This window comes from Chaetodon trifascialis, chromosome 11 (genome assembly GCF_039877785.1).
Source record: "Chaetodon trifascialis isolate fChaTrf1 chromosome 11, fChaTrf1.hap1, whole genome shotgun sequence".
Classification (NCBI taxonomy): Eukaryota; Metazoa; Chordata; class Actinopteri; order Chaetodontiformes; family Chaetodontidae; genus Chaetodon; species Chaetodon trifascialis.
The window spans coordinates 27,354,576-27,380,401 of NC_092066.1; the positions used below are offsets into that span (position 1 = coordinate 27,354,576).

The 25,826-nt window shown below is 40.3% G+C and overlaps 3 protein-coding genes across 7 annotated transcripts in view; 1 reads left to right on the forward strand and 2 right to left on the reverse strand.

Annotated features, from left to right (window-relative positions):
* tgs1 (trimethylguanosine synthase 1) overlaps nt 1–11,069 on the reverse strand; it is a 34,404-nt gene extending 23,335 nt beyond the window's left edge. The window contains exons 1-6 of the mRNA XM_070974614.1: nt 10,834–11,069; nt 10,614–10,681; nt 9,983–10,095; nt 9,798–9,888; nt 8,247–8,324; nt 898–1,416 (exon numbers count right to left, since the gene is read on the reverse strand). Of these exons, the coding sequence (XP_070830715.1) occupies nt 898–1,416; nt 8,247–8,324; nt 9,798–9,888; nt 9,983–10,095; nt 10,614–10,681; nt 10,834–10,943 (979 nt within the window). The 5' untranslated portion in view covers nt 10,944–11,069. The remainder of the gene's footprint in view (nt 1–897; nt 1,417–8,246; nt 8,325–9,797; nt 9,889–9,982; nt 10,096–10,613; nt 10,682–10,833) is intronic.
* tmem68 (transmembrane protein 68) overlaps nt 1–25,826 on the forward strand; it is a 369,137-nt gene that overhangs the window by 315,766 nt on the left and 27,545 nt on the right. For 2 of the 5 annotated variants that reach the window (XM_070974636.1, XM_070974634.1), the window contains exons 1-4: nt 11,520–11,662; nt 12,289–12,373; nt 14,085–14,258; nt 16,829–16,928. In XM_070974636.1, coding sequence (XP_070830737.1) covers nt 12,314–12,373; nt 14,085–14,258; nt 16,829–16,928 — 334 coding nt within the window. In that variant the 5' untranslated portion in view covers nt 11,520–11,662; nt 12,289–12,313. Of the gene's footprint in view, nt 1–11,494; nt 11,663–12,171; nt 12,374–14,084; nt 14,259–16,828; nt 16,929–25,826 lie in introns of those variants that run through there. The other 3 variants (XM_070974635.1, XM_070974632.1, XM_070974633.1) reach the window with 3 other exon arrangements.
* Nucleotides 1–25,826, reverse strand: part of xkr4 (XK related 4) — a 350,180-nt gene that overhangs the window by 155,136 nt on the left and 169,218 nt on the right. The gene's annotated exons all lie outside the window — the stretch shown is intronic.

Consider the following 25,826-nt stretch of genomic DNA (forward strand, 5'->3'; position numbering starts at 1 on the left):
TCCTGTCATAGTGATGTCATCATCATCTCTCATATTGCATATCTTAGAATGCATGTTGTTGTCTGAGTTATTGTTGTTTTTTTCTGAAACTGACTGATTTACTGTTGAATTTTTAAGGAACTTACAAATCAACTAATTGAAACTCATAATTACTCTATTGTTTCATTCTTTAATTATACCCTGTTTTTTAACCCTGTGTCTAAACCGTAATCGAATCAGACACATTTTTTACTGGCACGTCTCACTCAATAGCTATGTTCTCATTTTAATCTCTGTCTGTACCGGCTATGCACAGGCTTGCATCTCAGGGGTGTAAGCACGATCTTCAGCATTTATTTTTGCTTCAAGTCTACTTTTCAAAAATAGGCATTTTAAACATGACACTGATGGCCCCTAAAATGGCACTGAATAAATACATTTATCTAAATTTTGCTGTCCATGATGCACATAATCTGCAAATTTAACTATTTAAATTTAAATGTAACTAACTTATTTAAAGTTATGAGTATATAATGTATGTATACTAAAATAGGAAAATAACCTACTTCGCTGTCAGTCATATACACCAATGTTAAAAAACAGGTCAGTAATATGCATACAGCTGCAAATTGCACAGAAAGTTTGGCTACTCTTTTCTGCTTGATGATTTAAAATGTGCAGACAGGATGGAACTGCTGTAAATGGAATACACACTGGTGATGCCTGTGGTCCAACCATGGGCTAAGAATTTCACTATACACTGTAATGTGTATGAATGTGTATGTGACATTAAATTTCAATTGATTTATCCTATTAAAAAAACGATACAAAAACTTTTTGTGTTAAACCATGGAAGACAAAGTAATTGTAGCAATGTTGATGAGTGCACTATTGTTAGTGAAACCCACAAGTTATTACCTGTATGCTCAGCTGTGTTCTGCAGTGAAGAGGCAGCAGGTCTCTTGCAATCATTTCCACCATCAGAGGGATCATCAGAACCACAGAGCTCTCTGACATCAGCCACATTCATACATTGTCTGTCTGTCACAGAGCCCCCATCTGCTTCTAATTTGCAGTTCTGTCCAAACAGATGATTCAAAACGTTAATGCCACCACTCTGTTGGCTCTCAGCTCCAGTCTCTTCACCCCTCGATTTCTTTGGGCATGTCTCTATGCCTCTGTCCATGACCCCTGCTGCTTTTCCTCCAGTGTTCCCTTTCCAGATGGACTGGTCAGTAGTCCAGCCCTGGGACACCCAGTAAGAGTATTGCTCCCAGTAGGAGTAGTAAGTCTCAGCAGCATGTTCATCCCAGGCAGCCTTTGTGTCTGGGTCATCCCAAGGGGCATTTACTGTTCCTGGATCTTTGGCAGACAGCAGATCGGTCTCTGGATGTTTCTCCAGCCAACTGCTCCATAGCAGAGCTTCACCCTGTTGAGCTTCAGGAAATACACATGAAATTGACAAAAATGAAAAATCAATTTTTAATAACTAAGACAATCAAATCAAATGGTTTGATAGGTCCCACAATGATAACTGTGCAACTTAAAAATACCAGAGAAAGATGTTCTGTGGATAAATTGATGAATTTTAAGAAATAATAATTACCTACTATGTTTACTACGGTGCTCTGTAGGAGAGACTGTGTATTGAATATTTCCGTAGAAGTGACAAAGCAGTTTATTGAGACCCGAGACCAGCATGTAAAAATGACAGAACATTATAGAACATACACAAATGATGCAAAACAAGACACTGTATTAATTTTCTGTCCATATGAGTCAACTGATTTTTCATTTTTAATTGGCTTAATATATAACATTGCAATAAAAAACTGCATAAAATGCCAATTCAAGACATACCCAAAGTGAACTGAACTTTGTTCAGGTAATACAACTTTTATCCCCAGCTGTCTGTCTGTCTGTCTCAGACAGAACATTGCCCAGTCGTACAAAGTGTGGTCTGTATTAGGTAGTCAGTAAACCAGGAGATAGTGGGCACCACTGGGCAAGTGGATTTTCGTAAAGGGTGCACTCACATCACCCATACCTCACAGACAGGTTTCGCAACAGCCACGATTCAATGCAACTATCTGAGTCAGCACATACAGTCAGACCTAAATTTATATATTTTGATCAGTATCTCATCTGACCACATTCAAGCGCGTTCAGCACGCGTAACAGTCACTCAACCTGACTGAATGTACACAGATGAAACAGGGATGTCTGGTGATCTGTGACTCAAATTGCCTGGTGACAAATGTGTATGCCAATTTCCCCAGGTTGGCACATGGCTTGTTCATCCCGGCAAATTCTAGCATCCCTACAGTCTTTCGGGGGACACCCCTCTGGATGGGTGGCTGCTAGGTGATAACAGCTATCCACTGAAAACGTGGTTGATGACGCCATATATCACATCTTCAACAAGACAGCAGCGTGGTTTTAACTGTGTTTTCAGCAGTGCTCGGTGAGTCATTGAAGGCACATTTGGTGTTCTCAAAATGCATTTTGGATGTCTGGACTGGACAGGTGGTTCATTAACATCCAACCCTTGGAGTGTCCGTGCATTCTTTGTGGCATGTTGCGTTTTACACAACATGGCTGTACGATGTGGATGTCACTATGAACTCACTGAGGACACATTAAGGGACTTAAGACGGAGAGAGGCCAAACTGCATCTGCTGTGTCAACTGGGAGAGCAGCAGAGTGTACGGGAGAGGAGGGAGCGCCTCGCCGCCCAGCTTTGTCATTAAGTGAGGATTTGCGGTTACATCAGTTCAAAAAAAACATCTGATGATTAATAACTTTCCACACCAAACAGATAGACAGTATTGAAATAAATTTCGCGAGGCCGTAGATACGGCCACTGCGAGCCTGGACCTCCCAGACCAGAACGTCAGTCTCCTCCTGGGAGAAGTTTGGGCGTCAGACACTTTCCTGCACGGGCTCAGACATCCTCGAAACTTGCCATGTGCCTCACCAGCGGCGTTTTTTTAAAGGTGAGGTGAGGAGCTGGTGTGATTGGTGAAGACTGGACTCAGCTGTGTCAAACTCACTCCACGCCCCATTGGCGAAGCTGACCTGACTTTGTGCCGCGCCGAAAATAGAGTCTCACCAGTAGTACATCCAAGCGTATGTTCGATCGACCGAGACTAGCGATGGAAAAAACACGACAAAGACACAAAAACAACTAATACAAAGGAAACGGACGGAACTGCCATAACAAGCTGCCATTCGCGCGGCACCATCTGACCATCTAATGATGAGCACATCTAATGCTGCTGAGTTTAAGCGCAAGACATCAAAATTGTATAATTTTCTGTTATGTATAATTAATAAAAATTCTAATTTGGAGGACAAGTCTCCATCAGTGTTGCCACACCAGTAGTGCTGTTCGCCAGTACTCAAATGAAAACATTAAATGCAAATTCTTTTCACTTATCAGATCATTTACCAAAAATGATTTGTTACCAGGGCTGCACGGTGGTGCAGCAGGTAGTGCGCGTGCCTCACAGCAAGAAGGTTGCCGGTTCGATCCCCGGGTCAGGCGGGGCCTTTCTGTGTGAAGTTTGCATGTTCTTTCCGTGCATGCGTGGGTTCTCTCCAGGTACTCCGGCTTCCTCCCACAGGTTAATTTATGACTCTAAATTGTCCGTAGGTGTGAGTGTGAGTGTGAATGGTTGTTTGTCCTTGCATGTGGCCCTGCAATCGGCTGGCGACCGGTTCAGGGTGTACCCCGCCTCTCGCCCATTGTAGCTGGGATAGGCTCCAGCCCCCCGCAACCCCGAAAGGGATAGGCGGTATAGATAATGGATGGATGGATGGATGGATTTGTTACCAAGTGATCTGGCATTAAAAAGAGCTAATTTCACATGTAGATTCTGTGATTCCTGTGATTCTGTGACAGTAGAGGAGGCTGAATATGGCTGAACATTGACAAATTTAAGATTACTGAGACAGGTGCCAGAGAAGCACCGACGATCTTCTCAGCTGCTCTCACGATGCGCTGGAGGTTCTTCCTGCAGGATGTGGAGCAGGAGCTGTACCACACGGTGATGCTGCTGGTCAGGACGCTCTCGATGGTGCCTCTGTAGAAGGTGTGCATGATGGGGGCCGGGGCTCTAGCTTTCCTCAGTTTGCGGAGGAAGTAGAGGTGCTGGTTCGCTTTCTTAGCCAGCGATGTGGTGTTGGTGGACCAGGAGAGGTCCTCAGTGACGTGCACACCCAGGAATTTGGTGCTGCTCACCCTCTCCACTGTAGCACCATTGATGGTAAGAGGGGCATGCTGGAGGCGTCTTCTCCTGAAGTCCACAACAATCTCCTTTGTCTTCTCCACGTTCAGAGAGATTGTTGTGTTCACACCACAAGGCCAGGCGGCTCACCTCACTCCTGTAGTCCGTCTTGTCGTCGTTGTTGATGAGACCCACCACAGTTGTGTCATCAGCGAACTTGACGAGGAGGTTGGAGCTGTGCGACGATGTGCAGTTGTGGGTCAGCAGAGTGAAGAGGAGGGGGCTCAGCACACATCCTTGGGGGGCTCCCGTGTTCAGTGTGGTGGTGCTGGATGTGTTTCTGCCGACCCGAACTGCCTGAGGTCTCCCAGTCAGGAAGTCCAGCAGCCAGTTGCACAGTGAGATGTTTAATCCCAGCTGGTCCAGTTTTGTAATGAGCTGTTGTGGGATGATTGTTTTGAATGCTGAGCTAAAGTCTATGAGCAGAGTCTTTTTTGTCCAGATGTGTGAGGGCTGAGTGGATGGCAGTGGAGATGGCGTCATCGGTCGAGCGGTTTGGCCGATACGCAAACTGGAAGGGGTCCAGGGAGGGTGGGGGGACAGTCTTGATGTGTTTCAACACTAGCCATTCGAAGCACTTCATGAGGATGGGAGTGAGTGCTACTGGACGGTAGTCGTTGAAACAGGAGGGCGACGACTTCTTCGGGACAGGGATGATGGTGGTGGTTTTGAAGCATATGGGGACAACAGCTTGGCTCAGCGAGATGTTGAAGATGTCTGTAAGGACATCCGTGAGCTCTCCGGCACAGTCCCTCAGCACACGACCAGGAATGTTGTCAGGACCAGAAGCTTTGCGAGCGTTGATCCTGCTGAGTGTCCTCCTCACACTGTCCGGGGACAGCGTCAACACCTGTTCGCCGGGAGGGGATGGGAATTTCTGTGCAGGTGTGTTGTTGTGTGCTTCAAAGCGAGCAAAGAAGTCATTTAGCTCATTTAGCAGGGGGGTGGAGCTGTCACAGGTCTGCGGTGGGGGCTTGTAATCCGTGATGGTCTGTATCCCTCGCCACAGGCTCTGCGTATCCTTGCTGTCGCTGAAGCGATGAGCTATCCTCCTGGGGTACAGCTTCTTGGCCTCTCTGATGCCACGTGACAGGTTGGCTCTCGCTGTCCTCAGGCCCTCCTCGTCTCCTTCTCTAAAGGCAGTGTTTCGAGCCTTCAGCAGCCTGTGGACCTCTCCTGTCAGCCATGGCTTCTGATTGGCCTGAACAGTGATGGTCTTTGTTACTGTTACATAGGGCTGGGCGATATGGCTGAAAACTCTATAGCGATAGAAGTGTTTTATATTGGTCGATATCGATAATTATTGATATTTTTAATGACCTATTTAAAATAAGGACCGGGAGAAAAATACATTCAATTTAAACATTTTTATTTTAAATTTAACCTTCCTCTGATTATAATCCCCTCAGCTATCAAGGCAGAAAGGAAAGGAAATGTCAACACAACCATGGAAAACACTCTAATAAATGTAAAAAAAGTGTAAAAATGTAAACAGAGAGAAACCTGAGAACTTTTTTTCTGCAGGTTTAGTGCAGAAAGTTCACAAGCTGATTCACCTTCTGCTGAATAAAATGTTTTCAAATATGTGCAGTGTTTTGGAAACAGCAGAAACTGAGGTAGACTTGACATCTGGAACATACAAACAAACAAACATGATAGACAGTACAGTAACACTGACTGAACTATAAAACCAGCCTAGACATATGAACAACTTTAGTCACTCTTCTTACTCTAAACATACATGAACTATTCAATTATATTTTTATTGCAAGTGTGTTGAAAAAAAAAAAAAAAAAAGTATGCGTAAGAGATGTTTATAACCTGGCTTCTCCTCAGTGCTCAGTGAAGCATGTCTTTAGTTATATGATATGCCGCTGCCTCTGTAATGTCTTCGTGCCTTTTAGATGATTTGTCATCAGGCACTGAAGCAGATACCTCTGCATGGTGGTTTTCTGCTTGTGCGGTGGTGCTGCGGTTGCCGGACGTTGACAAATACGGCTGCGCTCCAAAGAGTGAGCGTAGCTAAGGTGGTTAAATAGTATTACCGGTCTTGGTGGGGACGACAGTCTTGCATAAGTTACAGACCACATTGGTCTGACTACGGTCCGACTTATAAAATCCAAAAAACTCCATACTGGCGAGCTGACTTTCCCTGTTTTATCGACGATTTCTTCGCTCATTGCAGCGCTCACTTTCTATTTCTCATCTTACTCCTCGCAAAGCATCAAACACGTGACAACGACACGGCGCAACCGAACTTGATAATGTTACATGATTGGCGTGTTAGCATGTCTCTCTCACTGATTAGCGATTACTCCCTATGTTGCTCAGTTACCTGAGAGCGAGTGCCTTTGTTCATGCAACCAACCTTGCTTTGCAACCAGGTTTCTTCCGACGAAGAAAAAAAAATTATTGAATGCTTTATCGAACACATTTTATATTGATATTGATGACGTGTCTATCGTGAGACATATCGCTATCGTTCTATCGGCCCAGCCCTACTGTTACATCATCCATGCATTTGGTGATGTAAGCAGTGACGACATCTGTGTACTCCTGGAGGTCAGTGATGTTGTTGCAGGTGGCACCCGGACCCTTCAGGCCACACTCGCACCTCTTTCAGAACTGGTTTGGTGACTTTAACCAGTGGTCTGTATGCTGGCATTAGCATAATAGTGATGTGGTCAGAGGCGCCGAGGTGTGGGAGGGGAAGGGCCTTGTAAGCTCCTCTCTGGGTGGTGTAAACCTGGTCCAGTGTGTTGTGTCCACGTGTTGGAAAGTCTATGTGTTTGTATAGCTTCGGAAACACACTCTTTGGGTCTGCATGGTTAAAATCCCCAGCCAGGATGAGGAAGGCATCTGGGTGGGCAGTCTGCTGCTCACTGATGTGTTGGTGCAGTTCACTCAATGCCTCGCTCCTGTTGTTTTGATTGGAGCTCGGAGGGATGTAAACAGCAACAAGCAGTATGGCTGTAAACTCTCTCAGAAGGTAAAAGGGACGGCATTTTATGACCATAAACTCCACCAGTAGTGAGCAGTGTTTGCAGATCACAGCAGCGTCACAGCACCAGTCATTGTTGATGTAAACACAGAGTCCCCCACCGCGTGTCTTACCTTCCTCAGCGAGAGCTCTGTCTGCTCGGTAGCAGGTTAGCCGCTCGAGCTGAATGGCGTGGTCCGTAACGCTGTTGTTGAGCCAAGTTTCCATGAACACATAAACACAGCACTCTCCCGCAGACTTCTGGGTTGTCCGTAAAAGGTGTAGGTAGTCCAGTTTATTATCCAAAGAGCGTACGTTGGCCAGCATGATGGTGGGGATAGCCGGCTTGTGTCGGCTATCTGCTAGCCTGGCTCGGATACCTCCGCGCTTATCCCGCCTCTGCTTCCTCTGACGCCGCTTGTGTCGCCTCCACTGTGGGTGAGGTGCAGGACTGGGGGTCGGTGGAGTAGTACAGGGTTTAACTTGTGAAAACTGGTCCTGTCGACATTTAGCAGAAACTCCCGACTGTACTTGTGCTTGAAGACAGGTAGGCGCAATGAAGACGAACAAAAACACTGTGACTTACACGACGAAAAACACAAAAACTCTGTCACGATGAGAGAGAGAGAAGCCGCTGCGTGTGCACGCGCCGCCATTGAACTCTCACCAAGTTTCTGTTTAATCGCAAACAAATGTGGTCTCTTCTTTTCTCTTAGCTGAAATGTTGTGTTTTCTGAAATGTCGTGTTTCCTGAAACGCTGATGAGTCTTGTTAAATGCTCTTTTCTGAAATGTTGCGCTTGACCTTCATATTATGGGCTAAATATTTTTACTGCAGTGGATCGTCTGGGTTTAAATTAGCTTTAGATTTATACTGTCACATCTACATACAATGTCCAATGAGGTAAAACATCAAATTTCAATGGATTAATTGGGTTTATTTCTGCAAATGTCAAGTTTACAAGTATGCGTACTTCATTGTAATGGCCACCTTCTTACCCCAGTAGATTTCCCAGCTAGCATCTTGCATCTCCCCTGTTCCTTCCTCCAGTGGATCACACACTTCCATGTCATCAACTAGATAAAAAAAATCACAAGACAGTGTTAAATAAAATCACAACACTGAACACACAATAATAATAATAATAATAATAATAATAATAATAATAATAATAATAATAATAATAATAATAATAATAATAACAAGAAGAATGATTAAAAAATAAAAAAAAGAAAATGGTTTAAAATCAGACTACTACTGTACTACAACTGCTACAACCCTAAAATTTGGGATGCTGTGTAAAATGTAAATAGATGATTTGCAAAACCTTGCATACAGAGATTTCATCAGATTTTTTAATGACATTATGCACTGTATACAAATTCCTCAAAGTCTTTGCAATTTTGCATTGAAAAACATTATTCTTAAATCATTGCACTATTTATCAGTGCAGGGTGGTGAACCCCTAACCATTTTTACTTCAGGAATAATCTCTTTAGGCCCAATCATGTTATTAACTTGTTGCCAGTTTGACATATGGCATATAGTATATGCCATATAGTAGTGGATAATGCACACATGCTCATGTTATATGCTCACATTATCCACTACATTTGGTGAGATACCATTCCATCTTGTGCAATTTTTAATTTGTTGTATATTTTTTCAACTCTGCAATTGTACAAACACTGTATTTATTATAGACCTGTGAATGTGTGGTTCATGGTTCTTTTTATGCAACAGCATCTCTCAAGTGCAATTCAACATATGGCATTGGTAGTTTTTTCACAAGAATACTGGCAATAGTATTTTTATGGGCGGTAGTATTTTTAGAATCTGTACATAAATAGTTGACTTTATTATTGTTTATCCTGTATCCTCCTCATCTTGACCATTCTACGCCATAGTTTTTGCTGTTTTTGCTTTATGATACTTTTCTGGCTACAACGACTTAATTTACCCAGCATGTGATCAATAAAGTTTTATCTTATCTTACCTATCAATTAACCTAAGAAATTGTGAAACATTCCACCAGGTGTTTTTTAGCATTTCACAACTTTTTGTCTTTTTGTTGCTACTGTCAACTTTTTAAAATGTGTTGCTGGCTTAAAATTTTTAATAAGGACAGAATTTCCCAAAAACAATGACATTTTTTCAGTTTCAGCATTTGATATGTTGTCTTTGTGTCATTTTCAATTAATTATGGGGTTTTGCAAATCATCACATTCTGTTTCTATTTTCGTTTCACACAGTGTCCCAAATTTTTTGGAAACAGGGTTGTACTACTAATACTACAATAACTGTTCTGTCTGAGATAATCAGAAAGTTCCAAAGTACAGGAGGCCGAGACTAGTATTGATCCAATATTGTATTTTCAATATTTTCAAACCTTAAGCTGATTCATGTCAAAATAATTACTGTATGAGCTCATAACCTAATCATGAGAAAGCTGTCAAGCTAATTTGTGCACCATTCTTTCACTTTGGCCTCAATAACTTGTTGTATACATACAACATTTGTTAATAATAATAATGAGTTAATTGTATTACGTTCGGTTTCAACTTGTAGATCTTTTTCGTCTTCCTCCTCTTTAGCTGGTCCTGCCCAATACGCATCAGGCTTCACATTAGACCTGTTCCCCTGTCACATGACCAAAAACAGGATCATTCAGCAGCAGGAACTACTTCAAACATTATGGTTTTCATTATGGTTTCATAAAGTTAAACAAGTTTACCACTCTCCTCTGGTCAGAGGAACTGACAAAGGCAAGAGGCAGACCCATGCTAGCCATCAACTGAGCCTCTTCATCCAGCACCTCATCTTCCTCCTCCTCTTCATCTTCTGCATCTGCAAGTTGATGGAAAATGTATTTCAAATGAATCATATTTTCAAATCTTTGATTTAATCCTCTTCTTCTGACAATTGTTAGACTGACTACACATCAATCCATAAGGACTTCATGTCACCATGGGGACCAAATGAATGTCCCCACTGACTTTTGAGAGTTAAGACTTGGTTTTAAGTTTAGGGTCTAAATTGCTTACAGTTAGCATTAGAGCCATGACAGTAAAGGTTAGGGGCTAGGGAGTGCATTATCTCAATAGACTGTCCCTGTGGGGATACTGATACAAACGTGTGTGTGTGTGTGTGTGTGTGTGTGTGTGTGTGTGTGTGTGTGTGTGTGTGTGTGTGTGTTGTTATTCTTCAATGTTTCAATCAGTGGAGAACTTCAGAGCCAGCTGGGGAATTTGAACAACTGAACAGCTGAACTAAAGACCCAATGTACACTGAAATATACCGCCCCACGCCGTGGATGATATTTTCCGATTCAATCAGCATATTAAACATCAAATGGTATGACATACCTTGGATGGCTGTGTCTGCTAGGTCAAAGGAGAACAATCTATTATCAGAGCGATACAGGTCTCGGTCCCTGAACAGAGGCAAAGAACAAAGGCAGAAAAATCCGATGAAGAGGAATTCTAGTTCCATGTATCCACACTTCCGTCTGCAGTGCATGTACATGTGTTCATCACGTCTTTGTCAGACAATGCTAGAAAACATAAGACAAATAGAGAAGCTCACTGTACGAAAGCTCTCGAGCAACGACAGTGAATTATCTTCTCCGAGGGTGTGAGTCTCCTGCTGAAGAAGATATCCGCCACCACTGTCGCCCTGCTCCTGTCCAGCATCATGACGACGAGCTGACTGATTCAAGCACGCAGCAGCACGGGCACGTTCGCGCTTGGGTTTTAGCATGGGTTTGACAGTGTCTCTTCACTAGGAAGCCCCAGCGTTCCGCTAGCAATGCTAACAATGACACTTCCCGTTAGGTCTATTCAGAATAAAATCATTTTCCGACGTTTTGAACGTGAACAAATTGAATATCAAAAATGTAAATAAACACAAAGGCGTCTATTTCTGAATTTTAATAAAGAATAAAAATCATTAAAGTCTCTGAAATTCAACTATATCTTTCTGCCTTTGAGAATGAGAGAGGGGATAAGCATACGTTGCACAGTTCTTTGTAGTTTATCCACAAATACAATATGGCCATTCAAAAGAACGTATAAAACAATATATCATCACACTTGTTGACGAAGAACACTTGTTTGTGGTTATAAGGAAAAAAGCAAGTGAATGTTCATAATTATGTTTTTTTTTTTTAACCATCGTCTATTGATAATGTTTATGCTTTTATTTTGAAGGTTTTGTGTCAAATAGGAATTTCCATCCTCAGGTTGGTATTGAGTAAGTACAATGTTTCTAAGGGACACTGAATCAACGTAACACCTGATTGTGTTACACTTAACGCGTCCCGGGCTTAGGAACAAGGCAGTTGTGCTGATTTAACATTAAATATACAGTGACGTGTTATTAATGCCACAATTCACAACTGTCATAACTGCCTGAGGTAACGTTTTTTGTGTTTATTCTGTCTTTAGCGTAACGTTAAGGTGACGTTGGCTATTGACTTGCTCGCAACTCTTTTTCCAGTTCTGCTCGGTCCAATGCTACTTAGCTAGCTCACTGTTTTACCGCAGTTCCTGTCTTCGGTATTATCGCATTTATAGTTGTTGGTTTACTTCTCATATCTATGGTATGATGTAGATTGGAACACTGAAATTAGTTTCCATCATATCACATGTAACGTAGCTTTCATTTGATTCAATGCAAGACTAGGTGTTGAGACTCGTGACTGTAGTGCCATTTAAATGTCGATGCCTTTTTCTAAATCTTATTGACTGTTTACTCATTACGAAAGGTAAGTTCAACAAAACGTTGTTATTGACAAAGCAGTCAGAACCCCTTGAATGTAGTTATCTGTCCTTCCCTAATACAGACACCTGCACTGTATTAACTGAAATGTGGTACACAGGAAAAATATTTCTGTTCATGCCCAAATTAAGTTATTGAACTGAGTGTGTTTTCCTCTCCTTTAGTTCACCTGCATGTAGCAGCAGGTGCTCTCCATGCAGTGTGATCCTTCCTCCTGAAGCTGTCTGACTTACTGATTCTGTCATCTGTTGATTGCTGCAGTTTCTGTGACTGTCAGCAAAGCAGAATGTCAGACAGTGGGAACCATTCTTGTCGGATGGGAGCAGAGGACACTGTCTCCCTCCTGGTATGAACCCTCTTCATTTAGGACATTTACTACTTGACAGCTGTTCATTCTCTCTGTAAATGTATTTTGCTGTGCATTTTGCATGCATTGTAGTCTTTTAATTACTAAAAGGATTGACTGATTACTTGATTGAACCTAATGGAAATTTGATCATATCAGGGGTGATTACAGGTCACTGATGTGGCGATTGTAGCTCTGTTGGTTGTTCATGGTTGCTCTTCGAAGGGCTGTTGAAGAGAGTGAAGCCCAGACTGTTTCTTGTGTGTTAGAGTGGAGACAACCATCTGCCAAATTAATGAAATCTTATTTTACTTCTACAAAAGACAAATACACTGGCCTAATTGTTTACTTTAGGACATGGCTGTATTGGTTCAGAGACAGAGAATTCACCACCAGCTGTTTTGACCATGAATTAACTATGATTTGTTAAACAAAAACACAAACCACTCTCGTTGCAGCTTCTCCAGTGTGAGGGTTTTCTTTTTTTCATTGTTTTATATCTCAAAACTCAACTCAATGAACTCAAGTCTTATGCTCTGGGAAATTATTTTGGGTATTTTTCACTATTTCTGCTATTTTATAGATCAGGGCTCCTCAAAGTCAGTCTGCATCAGGGCCAAATCGCAAGGCAATCTGGTCCCAGCCATCATCGTGAACTGGCAGCCTGCAGGTCACATCTGGCCCACTTACAAGAGATTTGACTCTAATTAATTGATCGAATATTATTTCGTCATCGTTCCTACATTTAGTGATCCTCCGGAGGGAAAATTGGCTAAAAAATATTGCGTTATTAACGTGTTAACGCAAATAAATTTTAACGGCGTCATTTTTTTAATCACGAGGTTAACGCTCTTTGTGACCTAGTGAACTTGTAGTTTTTTATAAGCTGTGGCCACTGCTAGTCACGTAAGAAAAACCACAGGATCCGGTTGTCAAGCAGAAACAAAACAATAGGCACGCCCCACGCATGTGTTTGGTCTTGCCTGCTCGCTAGCTGTATAAAAAAGTAGGCTACCGGTTTGTGTGGACATCAAGCACGAAACGCCGAAATGGTGTGAACAAGAATGGAAAGTTTAGTTTCAGAAAGTTGCGAGATGGGTCGACTGACAAGACCAAAGTTATCTGTGTGTATTGTTGGTGTGAACTGAATTATCAACGTCGCACATCCAGTCTGAAATAACACTTGATGGCCAAACACACGGCGAATGCGAATTCTCCGTCGCCCCTTTGTCTGAACCAGGCGACAATGGATTGCTTTTGACGGAAGCATAGGAATGCTATTATGTTCAAAGGAAACTTAAGAAAGGAAAGTTAAGCCATGGTTTAACTGCACTATGGCCTGAGTCCTAGTTTACAATGATGTGCACTTTGTAACTTTATTTTGGATCACCCTGTTTTGATCCCTTAGAAAGGGTTGTTAAAAGGGCTTTTTTGTAACTAAGCATTTATTTATTTTTTTTGTCATCTGTTTATTGACAGTGTTAAATTGTGAGAGATTTGATTCATTCAAATGTGAATGACTGCTCAAAGTGACAATGTTAGTGTGAAATATAACAATTAAACGTTTTGTTTTCAATAAAAAAAAAAAAAACATTTGCACAAATTAATTGCAATTAAATATTTTAATTGATTGACAGCACTATTTTTTATATGTTCCAGACTGGACCAAAGTGGGCGATGTAATTATTGTCCTGTCTGTCTTGGTCCACAGGTGTGTGTGTTTCATGCCTGGGAGGAATGGGCAGGCCTTGATCAAATGCGAGACTATCTGAGTGTCCTGGAGTACCTGCTGTGGGTTTTCACCCCTTTGGCCATCGTCTTCATCCTGCCTTTCCTCATCGTCATCCTCCTTTACCTCTCTATACTCTTCCTTCATGTCTATAAGGTACACAAATAGCATTTCATGTTGTCATCCATTATTTTTAAGCATAAATAATAATTGCTGGTGCTATAGCATGATATGCAGATACTCCTTACTACTTATACCTTCACATGTTAAGACAGAATGTAACAAAATGTCAAAGCTCACAGCCAGTTTATTGTTGAGTAGAGTGTGGGACTCAGCAACCAATTACACCCTGGAGTCATTGTGAATCAGCTAGTCAAACAAATGGACCTTCTTTGTGCTGTTTTTTTGATCTCTCTAAACCTGTCTGAGCAGATAAATTACAAAACAAAATGAACAGAAAACAACTAAACAGCAGGAAAATCAGACTGCAACTGTAAATGGAAAATATCTGATTGCTACTCTCAATGGAAAATGTCTTACTGCATCTGTAAATGTTCTGGCAGTTTTGTATTTTGGTCTCATGTCTGAATAAGCATGTGATTCACTCTATGGTAAAGATAAGATAAACTTAACTCAGCAGTCAAAAAGCAGAGGGAATGATAATGATAAGATCAAGAAAGAAATAAAATAAGCAAAAAATAGAAACTGTATAGACCTCATAGTAAATTTCACCTTTCACTTACAGAATTCGTGTTAGTAATCTGATGAAGTCGGACCTGTAAAATTTCTGTAGTGTGGCACCAGACTGACCTTAATGTGTATGAGAAATGATAATTAAGTGGTAAATGTATTAGACATATGCAGACTTTTTAACTTTTAACTTTTAAGTTTTTAACTGAAGTTAAAATCACTGACAGATTGTAGGTTAAGAGGTAACAGAATTGCTTCTTCTTTCTGTTAATAATGACATTTATTAAATGGTCAGTGTTATAGAGCTGGTACAGACCAAACTCTCTATCTGCAGAGACCCAACAGTTCCCTCATGAGCAAGCACTTGGTGACAGTGGTAAGGAAATACTTCCTTTTAACAGACAGAAACCTCAGGCATTAACAGGCTGTGTATGGGCGGCCATCTGCCTCGACTGGTTGGGTGAGAAATAGAGAGAGAAAGACAGAGAGAGAAATGCAATCACAGTAAGAGTTTAATAATAGACTCTTGACTCTATGTAGCACATATAGCGTAATATATGCAAATATATTTATGTATGTGATATACGTATGTATTCGGAACATATAATATATGTATGTAATACAGCAGTATGGATAAGATGGTGCTTGTTTATGGCTTTGTAAGTAAGGAGGATTTTAAATTCTTTTCTGAATTTTACAAGGAGCCAGTGCAGAGTGGCTAATATCGTAGAAATATGATCTCTCTTCCTTGTTTTTGTTCCTTGTTTTTAACACTAGCTGCAGCATTCTGTAACAACTGGAGAATATTCAGCAACAAATCTGGGCAGAATCACAGTAATCCAACCTGGAAGTTATGAATGCATGGACTAGTTTTTCTGCATCTTTTTTAGACAGGATGTGTCTGATTTACATGTGAGTTAAAGGACATATCCTGATCAAATATAATCCCAGATTCTTTATAGTGGTGCTGGAGGCCAGTGTAATGCCATCCACAACTGCTATATCATCAGAAAGTTTAGCGACAGAAAATAGCAAGTCATCCAGGTCTTTATGTCTTGAAGATATGCTTGTAGTCTAGTTCAGTGATTGGTTTCTTCTGGCTTCATTGATTAATATAGCTATACTATCTACATAGTAATAAAATTTAATTGTTTCCTGTCAATGTTCCCAAAAGGAAGCATATACTATAAAGGGTGAATAGAATTGGTCCAAGCACAGAACCCTGCGGAACTCCTTGCACAGAGGAGTCGTCATTAACGTGTACAACGTGACAGTACAATTCTGTGAAGTATATGAGCTTCACTGCAGACTGGAGTCAGTGAGAAATAGACAAATAGGTCAGTGTTTAGGCTTGGCTCATCTACGCTATCAAACATCTGTATCCGTACTGCGCTACATTACCATGAACTATGATGAACTGGTCATGTGTCACATCTCTAGCTCATGTCCAGGTGCTGTCTCTCTGTTTTCATTTTTCTCATACATTAATTTGGTGTTGTTGACCGGGTTTTTGCTGTGGCTGCTTTGACATACAGTATGTTGGTTTGCAAGTTTGCAAATTAATATGTTTGTATGCAAGTTAGGCATAATGCATCAGACTTACAGATCTACTACTGTACATATAATTCTTAAGAATTAAAAACATATGATTATTGATCTGATTAACAGCCTATGGCTATAATAGCTTAAGAACCACCACACAACTCATGAACAACTTGAAGTGTTGACTTTATGATACAGGCTGTGGATGTATAATATAACATTCACATTAAATGTTGCAGCAGCAAGGAATTGTGGGATGGCATTATCGCTGTTCTTTGCGTAAAGAATGGTCTAGAGTATCATATGCTACAGGAGGTAAGAAAAGAAGCATTGAAGCACCCTTGCACCTTGCATTTAGAGAATTTGAACAAGTCTTATCATGGCTTCTACTTAGATACTTCTACGTCATATCACTCAGTTAGGAACCTTCCTAACAAAAAAAAAAAAAAAATTCACCTGCAAACCTTATCTTTCCTGATCTATACTTCTAACAGAGGAAGAACCAGCTAAGGGAAGCTTACTGCAACAATCTGTGGGATGGAGCCAGGAAGACCCTGGCTACTCTGTGGGATGGACATGGAGCCATATGGCATGGTAAGACACCATGGCCTTCATTTGTAAGACTGCTATCACCATAAAAGAAAAGGAAAAGGAGAAACCTAGATTCTGAAGTGAAACTACACCCCTGCCTGGAACTACAGCCTCAGGAGGCTTTTAAGCTTTGTTTATGGTTGCACAAGACACCGTGGTACAGGCCTCTGTAGATGTCTTATGAGCTAAAAAGTACGGCGGATGGGAAGCTCAAATGCTGTTATTAAAAGGATAATGTCATGCTACTGTGTTCTCAGATTGCAAGTCATATAAATGTAGGAATCTGACAGATTGTTTCACTGCTTCCTGATTGTTCAGAAACTGGAAAGATGCAAAGTGAAAATCCATTGGGCCATATTTCATGGTAGAACAACTGCTAATGTCAGTATTCAACCACTTCCTAGCTTACACTTCCATTTGATAGTGTTAAATAATTTGATAACCCTAACCCTAACCCTCAAAAGTCAGTAACATTATCTGATATGCTCACTGGAACATATTTCTGTGTAATGTTCATACAGATTACATCCAACATAAGTGTGTTTTAAGCACTTTAGCAATTTTGTGTGGTATGACTAGGCTGGCAAGACATAGCTGCTTTGTTATATTACATTGTGTTGCTCTTCCTCTCTCACCCAACCGGTCGAGGCAGATGGCCGCCCACCCAGAGTCTGGTTCTGCTCGAGGTTTCTGCCTGTTAAAAGGAAGTTTTTCCTCGCCACTGTCGCCAAGTGCTTGCTCATGGGGGAACTGTTGGTTTCTTTGTAGATAAAAGAGCTTGGTCTGTACCAGCTCTATATGGAAAGTGTCCTGAGACAACTTCTGTTGTGATTTGGCGCTATACAAATAAAATTGAATTGAATTGAATTGAATTGTTACAATGCAGGCTCATTTTTTAGTTGCTGATTAATCAGGAAGGAGTAAAATTCTAATGATTTGTTAGATTCCCTACATTCATACCACATACAAGCTGGAACACATTAGTGCAACATTATCCTTTTGATAATGTAACAGGTCCAAAGCTGAGGACCTGAAACAGATAAGGTTCCTGTAAAGGAGAATAAGTGAGACAGGCAACAGCGCTTCCTTTCAGTACAGCTTCACGCAGCAGAATTTATTAACAAAATTTCTACATTGATCACCTTTGTTTTTCTGTGTTTTGTTCCCCATATTCAGTTGTTATTTCATCAATACAGAGGTCCACAGTATCAAAAATACAACAAAAACATACAGTATAATTAGTCACAGTCACTTTCAAATTGGTTCACAACCATGTAACATAAGGCAATCTCTTGGTCACTTCAGTTTCCCCTTTCTTTCACAGTAATTTAGAAACTTGTAGGAAACTTGTAGAAACTTGAAAACCACTTTAAACCTTTATTAATATTCAATTACACAGCAAGCATTACCTTCCGAAACAAGAGTCTGTCCACAAAGAGAGTCCGTGGCGGGAAGCACAGTGCCACACTACCTCCTGCTGGCAGCACTAAAATACTCACAGCATTTTCAAAATAAAACCATTAACAAAATAACAGAAAATGTGACCATACATTTTGTGGTCATCACAATAACAGCATTTAAGCTTTCTACCCTGAGAGTGACTTCAGAGGAAAATGGCTGCCATGTGAATATGGTCTATACAGCACCTGAGTTACAAAAAAGAATTGTAATTAATTGTAAACTTATACCTATTCACTGAAATATATAGTGCCATTAGACAACCCCTGTAAAGAACAAAGTCAAGCATTTGGAACTGCTGTATTCGCGCATAAGATAAGATAGACTTTATTTATCCCACAATGGGGGAAATTTACATGTTACAGCAGCAACAAGTCAGAGGACAACAACACACACACCCACACACACACACATATATATATATATATATCCACAATGTGAGGAATTTAAAGTTAGACTTAGACTTTTACTGTATTGATTCCAATTTGGGAAATTATTTTGTTGGAGCAGCAGTTTAAACATGCACATAAGAGGAATAAGGATGAGTAATGAAAACTAAGAGAAGAATGATCTCAAATAATATAGCTAAGCATATAAAAATGGAATAACAGCAGTTCTTAAATACACACACACACACACACTCATATATATATATATATATATATATATATATATATATATATATATATATATATATATATATATATATATATATATATATATATATATATATATATATATGATCCACGCTTACGTTTCTTAGAAAAATTCATGTACTTTTTTCTGTTTTTATTTAAAACTAGTTTTAGAGAAAGGAGATTGCGCTGGACTAATTCAAATGCTTCCTGCAGCTTTGAGATACACCTATCAAATTGATGATACAGAACAATAAATTATGGTGTCATCTGCATATAAATGAATGTTTGCATCTAACTAAGATTATTTATATATATCATGAGTAACAAGGACCCCAAAATGGACCCCTGTGGAACACCAGTTTCAACTATAAGTTCATCTGAAAGGTAACCCTTAATGTGTACCCTTTGGCATCTGTTATTTAAGTAATTCCTAATCCAGTCTATTGCTCAGAAAGACCAATACGTACCAAACGTGATAAAAGAATGTCATGATTGTCAGTATCAAAAGCTTTTGTTGGATCAATAAATATTGCAGCACATTATTTTCTACTATCCAGTGCACAGATTATGTCATTTAGAACTTTCATAGTAGCAGTTACTGTAGGGGAATCAGTTTATTAAACCTCTAATTTGATGTTGCATTCATCTGTAAAGCCAGGGCACCACCTTCCTCAGCTAAAAAGGATTGTATTGATTAAATTTTTGTAATGCTGATGTAATGCTGACAAATGAACCAACAGTAGACCAGCTTAAACTCTTGATACAGGGATCGTTTATGTCCAGCTCAAAAGGACACCGTCTGACCACAACTTGAATGAGAAGTCTTATTTATTAAACACAATTATGGATGACGAATATTGTATCATGAATAGTATGACAGAGGATATAGGTGATATGAAACACAAACAATTGCAGAGAGAAACTTATGGCAAAACAATGGCAGTAGTTTTAAGGGAAAAATGGGGACACAAATGGAAAGTTAATTTCTTGAATAAATGGTTCAAGAAAAATGGTTTAAGAAAACTGACAGTATCATAACCTCATGGACCAACTCTTGTTCAAACCAGCTGAAATATGCCTACTTTGCCAACGATGTTCCTGTCGAAATGTCTGCTCCGAACTGATGCGAAGGCTCCAAACTGTGTCCGTGGCTCCAATCTGAGCTGTGGTCTGCTGGATGAATCAAGCAAACCAGGGTGGCGAGCCGGTGTTGGACAGGGATGTTTTAGGGGCTGGAACGCCTCCGGTGACGGCTACAGATGAGGAATGGCTTCTGATAGTTGTCTAACCCAAACCAACGGGTCTGTAGCTGGCTGTAGGTCTTCAGTGGAGTTGGCGACCGTGAAGTACGACTTTAGATTAATAATAATAATAAGAAGAAGATTTGGGATCTCTTTGATGGCCGGTCGAAAATATCTCTAAAACAGAATTTAACTAATAAAAAAAATAAATATGTGCCTTCACGTGGTGAGCAAAAATTAAAGTTTCATGATGAGACAAACTAGAAAAATAAGTCTTCTGAAAAACGAAATCAAGCTACTCAATGTCACTATGAGCAGCACAAAAGACTAATAAAACGACTGAACAAAAACGCTGAACAAAATTAAAGACAAAAGGCTAGGAGGAAGCTCAGTGGAAAGCAACTGCAAGAGGCAAAGGAAAAATTAAGACTGAAGAAAAGAAGTAGACTAAGACAAGACAAACAGAACACTAAACTGACTCTCCGCTGCATGCTGCAGACAGTATAATGCTCCAGGGTGTGTCTAATCATCAATAGGCTGTCACGCGTGTGGGATGGCTTTCAGGAGAGTGATGTGATCTCACCTTATGGAGCGAGAATTAATTAATTAAAACCTCAGTTCTTGAGATTGGAGAAAAACTAAAAGTAGGGCTAACTTCTCTTATTGGAAGGGAAGAATTCGGTGTATTATAGTCAGAAACCTCATTAAAAATCAGACCTGAGGATACAAAATGCTTATTAAAGCTATTTACCATTTCCGCCCTGTTAGTGATAAAACTGTCATTTACTAATATTTGACTCCGGAAATCATTAGATACAGAGGAGCGAGAAAGTGATTTAATGGTTTTCCAGAATTTAATAGGATTATTTAGATTTTGTGATGTTTCATTTAAATAATATTCAGATTTTGATTTCCGAACAAGAGCTGTGCATTTGTTTCTCAGTACTCTAAATGCCTCCTAAACTCTTTCTGTACCAGACTTCCTGGCTGTGGCCCAAGCCAAATTTCTTTCATGAAAGAGATCAGATAGTTCATCAGAGAACATGGATTATCACAGTTAATTGGTGCATGCCTATTCACGGTCTTCAGAAATAAGGTGTGGAAATACTACCATGCAGTGGTCACATCAGGAATCAAAAAAAGTTTATCCCAGTCACATACAAACAAATCATGCATAAATCCCTGAGTGTCAGTTTTTTTAAAAATCCTTTTTGTAATGATTCTAGGTTTTGCTTTGGGGATTTTACAATTTCTTATAGCTACTACAGTGCAATGATCACTGACATCATCGGGACAAATTCCTGTATGGGTGTATTTATGCGGTTTATTTGTAAGTATGATGTCAATTAGAGTGGATTTGCTTGGGTTTTATGATTAGGTAGTGTAGGCGATTCAGTAAGCTGAGTAAGGTTTACAGAATCACAATATGTTTTAAACCGGTTTGAGTTTGATGACAACCATTTCCAGTTCAAATCACCCAGTAATATAAGATCTTCAGAAAGCAAGTCAGTCAAAACAGCTGACAGTGATGTAAGTGCATCACTGACAGCTGAGGGTGGTCTATAGCAGTGGTTTTCATAATGAACACGCACACAATTGAGAGAGGTTTGGTTTCTTTTGTTCCGTTTTTGTCTGTCAACAGTTTGTTGAAAAGTTCATTATTCAGTGGGAATATAATACAGTGTTGAAAACATGTTCATTAATATTCTTATGCTAAACAAATGTAATAATTATTGAATAGTGAATAAAAATAAGAAAATCATTCTAAAAGTTGATGTTTCTTACATATTTTGTAGCATTGTCGGTGGGTTTGCAAAGGGGGTCCCCGGCCAGAAGCTAATGCTGTTTGGGGGGCCATGGCATGGAAAAGTTTGGGAACCCCTGGTCTATAGCAGCCATTTATATTTAAATGGCAATCCTTTCCATATTCCAGGTCAATAGCCAACAGCTCAAACTGTTTAGGGAGAGAAACTGATTTCACAACAGTTGCATGAAAATTACATTTAATATATATTGCAACCCCACCCCCTTTACTTTTACGATCAGCTCGTAAGACATTGTACCCTTCTAATGGAATGTTGTGGCTTAAAATGAATTTTTTTGAGCCACGTCTCAGAGATAACCAAAATATCTGTTTTGGTCGTCTTGGCCCAGATTTTTATTTGATCTAATTTTGGCAGCAAGTGTATAATGCCAAGGCCTGATCTGTTTGAGAAATCCAAAGGAGTTGAAATATTTCCAACAGGACCAGGATTTGGCTCAATACCGGCCATTAAAAGCAACAATATTATCAGACATCGCTGCCTTAGGTTTTTTTATTGGAGGGCTACATGGTCCAATATGAGAGTCTAACTGAGAGTTCGATGAGGAGAGGGGATTGTAAGGAATGAGAATACAGATGAGTGAGTGAGTTGTCCTTGTTTCCAATGAAGCAATGCTACAAGCAGCCCGAAATATGAAGATAGTATCCGTGTGTTTTGATGGGAGATGCATACAGAGACGTGACAGATGAATTGCTTTGTCTTCTGTATTCCTTAATCTGTCGCATAGTCCGAAGATGCAGATAACCGCACAGAGAAGTAGCACCTTCATGATACCAGTGTTCTAAGGGAAATCGCACCGGCTAGTAGGGAGCTCCACAACCCAGGTTAAGTGCAGACAGACAGCAGTATGACAGTGAAGGAAGTGTAGGCCTTGTTAGCGGACGAGCATCAGCTGGAAAGTTCAGTCAAGGCAAGAGAGTATCACCAACCTTACTGCATGGATCCCCACTGCAACGAAGTCCTGTGGCTCTATTCAGTATCCAGGGAAATCTTCAGGGAACAACCATGTCTTTCCGATCGTTGTCATTAATAACGCATACGCACTTTCTGAGGCGAACACAGGTGATGACTGGCAACCCACAAGGTGGAGGAAGGAGCAGGAAAACATTGCTGGGGAGGAACACCTGGAGTACCTTTTTTTGCCTTCGTCCACTGCAAGGGGTCCAGCCCTGGATTGGCAGAAGAAAACGAGTGCATGGATGGGTAGCAGGAATGACTTACTGTGCAGATTTTCTGGTGATTTTACTTTAGCTGAGAGTGAATTTTTAATCTATCTGTCAGAACTCCCCAAAACGGATAACGCCATCTGAAAGCCTAAGTTATGTTTAGGACCATGTTCTATGGTAGTTTATCATCAAGAGTGTTTTGAAATGGCTTCTCTCTTAAATTGTGGAAATGCTGTGAAGACATCCCCAAGTCATGTCACATGATAGCACATGCAGGCTGGATGAGATTACATTTTAAGTGACCAAACTCAGAATAATGTAAGTTAAATTATCCTTCAACTGTTTAATATTAATCACGATTGGCTGGTAACTGTGGTGGTTTTTATCAGGTTTATAGCTTAACATTGGCTTCTTTCCAACTTCTTCTAAACAATTTAATGTTAAATTGGTTAGCACGTTTGGTTCAGCTAAAGTTGACATGCTTGCAAGCTTGTTTTGCCTCTCAAGGTTTAAAGGTTCTATATATGAGATTTTGAACATTTTAATAGCAGGAAAAAAAAAAAAAATAATTTGCAATTTAAATGTATAGTGGAGTAATCCTGAGCAGAGAATGACATCACACTAATATGTGTAAATCAATCCTGCCTGGATTGTTTTGGTAGCTGGGGTGGACATGTAAGTGCATGTAAATCCCTGCCCATGAAACTGATATGTTGAGACTGTAGGCTAATCAGATTTGTTTCTCAAATCAGATCTTTAATACAAACTGCCTGAACTGTTTTTTGCAAGTGAACAGATGCATTTTTTTTTTGATTTCTTCATTTCAACTTCAACTTCTTCATTGACTTTTCTTTATAAATGCATAGCCAGTATGCAGATCGATACATTGCAAATGAGTTCAAGTCAGCATTTTAAGAAAAATAGAACAAACCTGACAGTAACAAAATACACAGAATGAAAAATAAAAGAAAAAATAAATAAAAATAAAATAAAAAAGATAGACTAAAATAATAATAAAAAACAATTAATAATAAATAATAATCATACATTAATAATTAAGATGCACATTCTTGACAGGTTCATCACAAAACAATGTCACATGATGTGTCTATTCCTTGGACTTAGGTAAAAACATACATGGGGGGAGCATACAGGTATTAGCCGTCATGATCATCACTTTCCAGATAAGGAGCCCATACCTTCAAAAAGAGATCTAAATTATTATTAATCTTATAAAAAAAGTTGTTGCAGAGGCTAAGCATTCTAAAGAAGAAGAATCGTACTTTTATTATGACATTACGCTACATGTTGCACACTACATGCATCACGCCATGCTTCCCGTGAAATTAATTCCTCCACATTTGACCCATCCTGGTCGTCCTCTGTGGCAGACCAGGAGCGGTGGGCTGACAGCTGACAGCCGACAGCGGCACCCGGAGACCCAACTCTCTTCGTCACCATTGGTCAGGTGGTGATCTTCTTGCATGTTTTTAGTGGGGGTATTTTATGGAGGATACCCCAGTTGAGCATGGGGAGAACATGCAAACTCCACACAGAAAGGCCTCTTTCCTCAAGCAGCAGGCACTGAAGGCATGGTGGAGGACATGCCACCAGCGCCCACAGCGGGATTCGAACCGGAACCTTCTAGCTGTGAGGCACAGTGTTACCACTTGTGGCACCGTGCCACCAAACCAAACCACTAAAGCCAAGGCAAAGATCAATGGAGAAAGGGGGCAACCCTGTCAAATGTAGCAGTCTGCGCACGTTATCCGCTGAAGACCGCCCCTTAACAAATCTCACCTCATCGGGGTGGATCAAGGTAGGGAGGCACACTTCTAGTCTTAATGCCAATATCTTAGCCAAAATCTTAGCATCCACATTAATTAAGGATACTGGTCTATAGCTCCTGCAATGCTGTGGGTCTTTTCTCTTCTTATGTATCAATGTTATTATTGCATTCTGCATACTCTCTAGTAGGCTTCCTCTCTGGAACGCATCCTGAAAGACAGTAAGAAGTCTCAGGGCCAACAGGTCTGGAAAAGACTAAAAGTCTGTGGGAAATCCGCCCCCCCCCCCCCCCCCCCCCAGGAAATTTTCCAGCACTAAGACATTTAATCGCTCATTGAACCTCTCCCAGTGTGATGCATGCCCCCAGCCTTTCTCTAGCCAATTCAATTAGTGCCGATAAGTAGTCCTAGACAGAAAATTTTGAAATTCACCCCTATTCCAAGAATCTTGTGTTGTATATAATTTTTGATAAAATAATTGGAAGGTGTTATTTATTTCTATGGTATCTGTTAAGATTTCCTCTTTCTCAGTGTATTGCTGAGATCAAAGTTTGAGCTTGTTGTTGTTTCTCCCTTTGAGCCAATAATTTCCCTGCCCTTTCACCCTGTTCATAATATTTTTGCCTACACCTAAACAATGAAAATTCTGCTTTTCTCTGTATAATAGTGTTTAATTCAAATTTTGCCTTGTTTAAATTAGCCAATAAATTGTGGTCTCCTCTATCTGCATATTCCCTCTCTAGGCCTTTTATTTCTGTTTCTAATTTAAAAAGTTGATCAAATGCCGT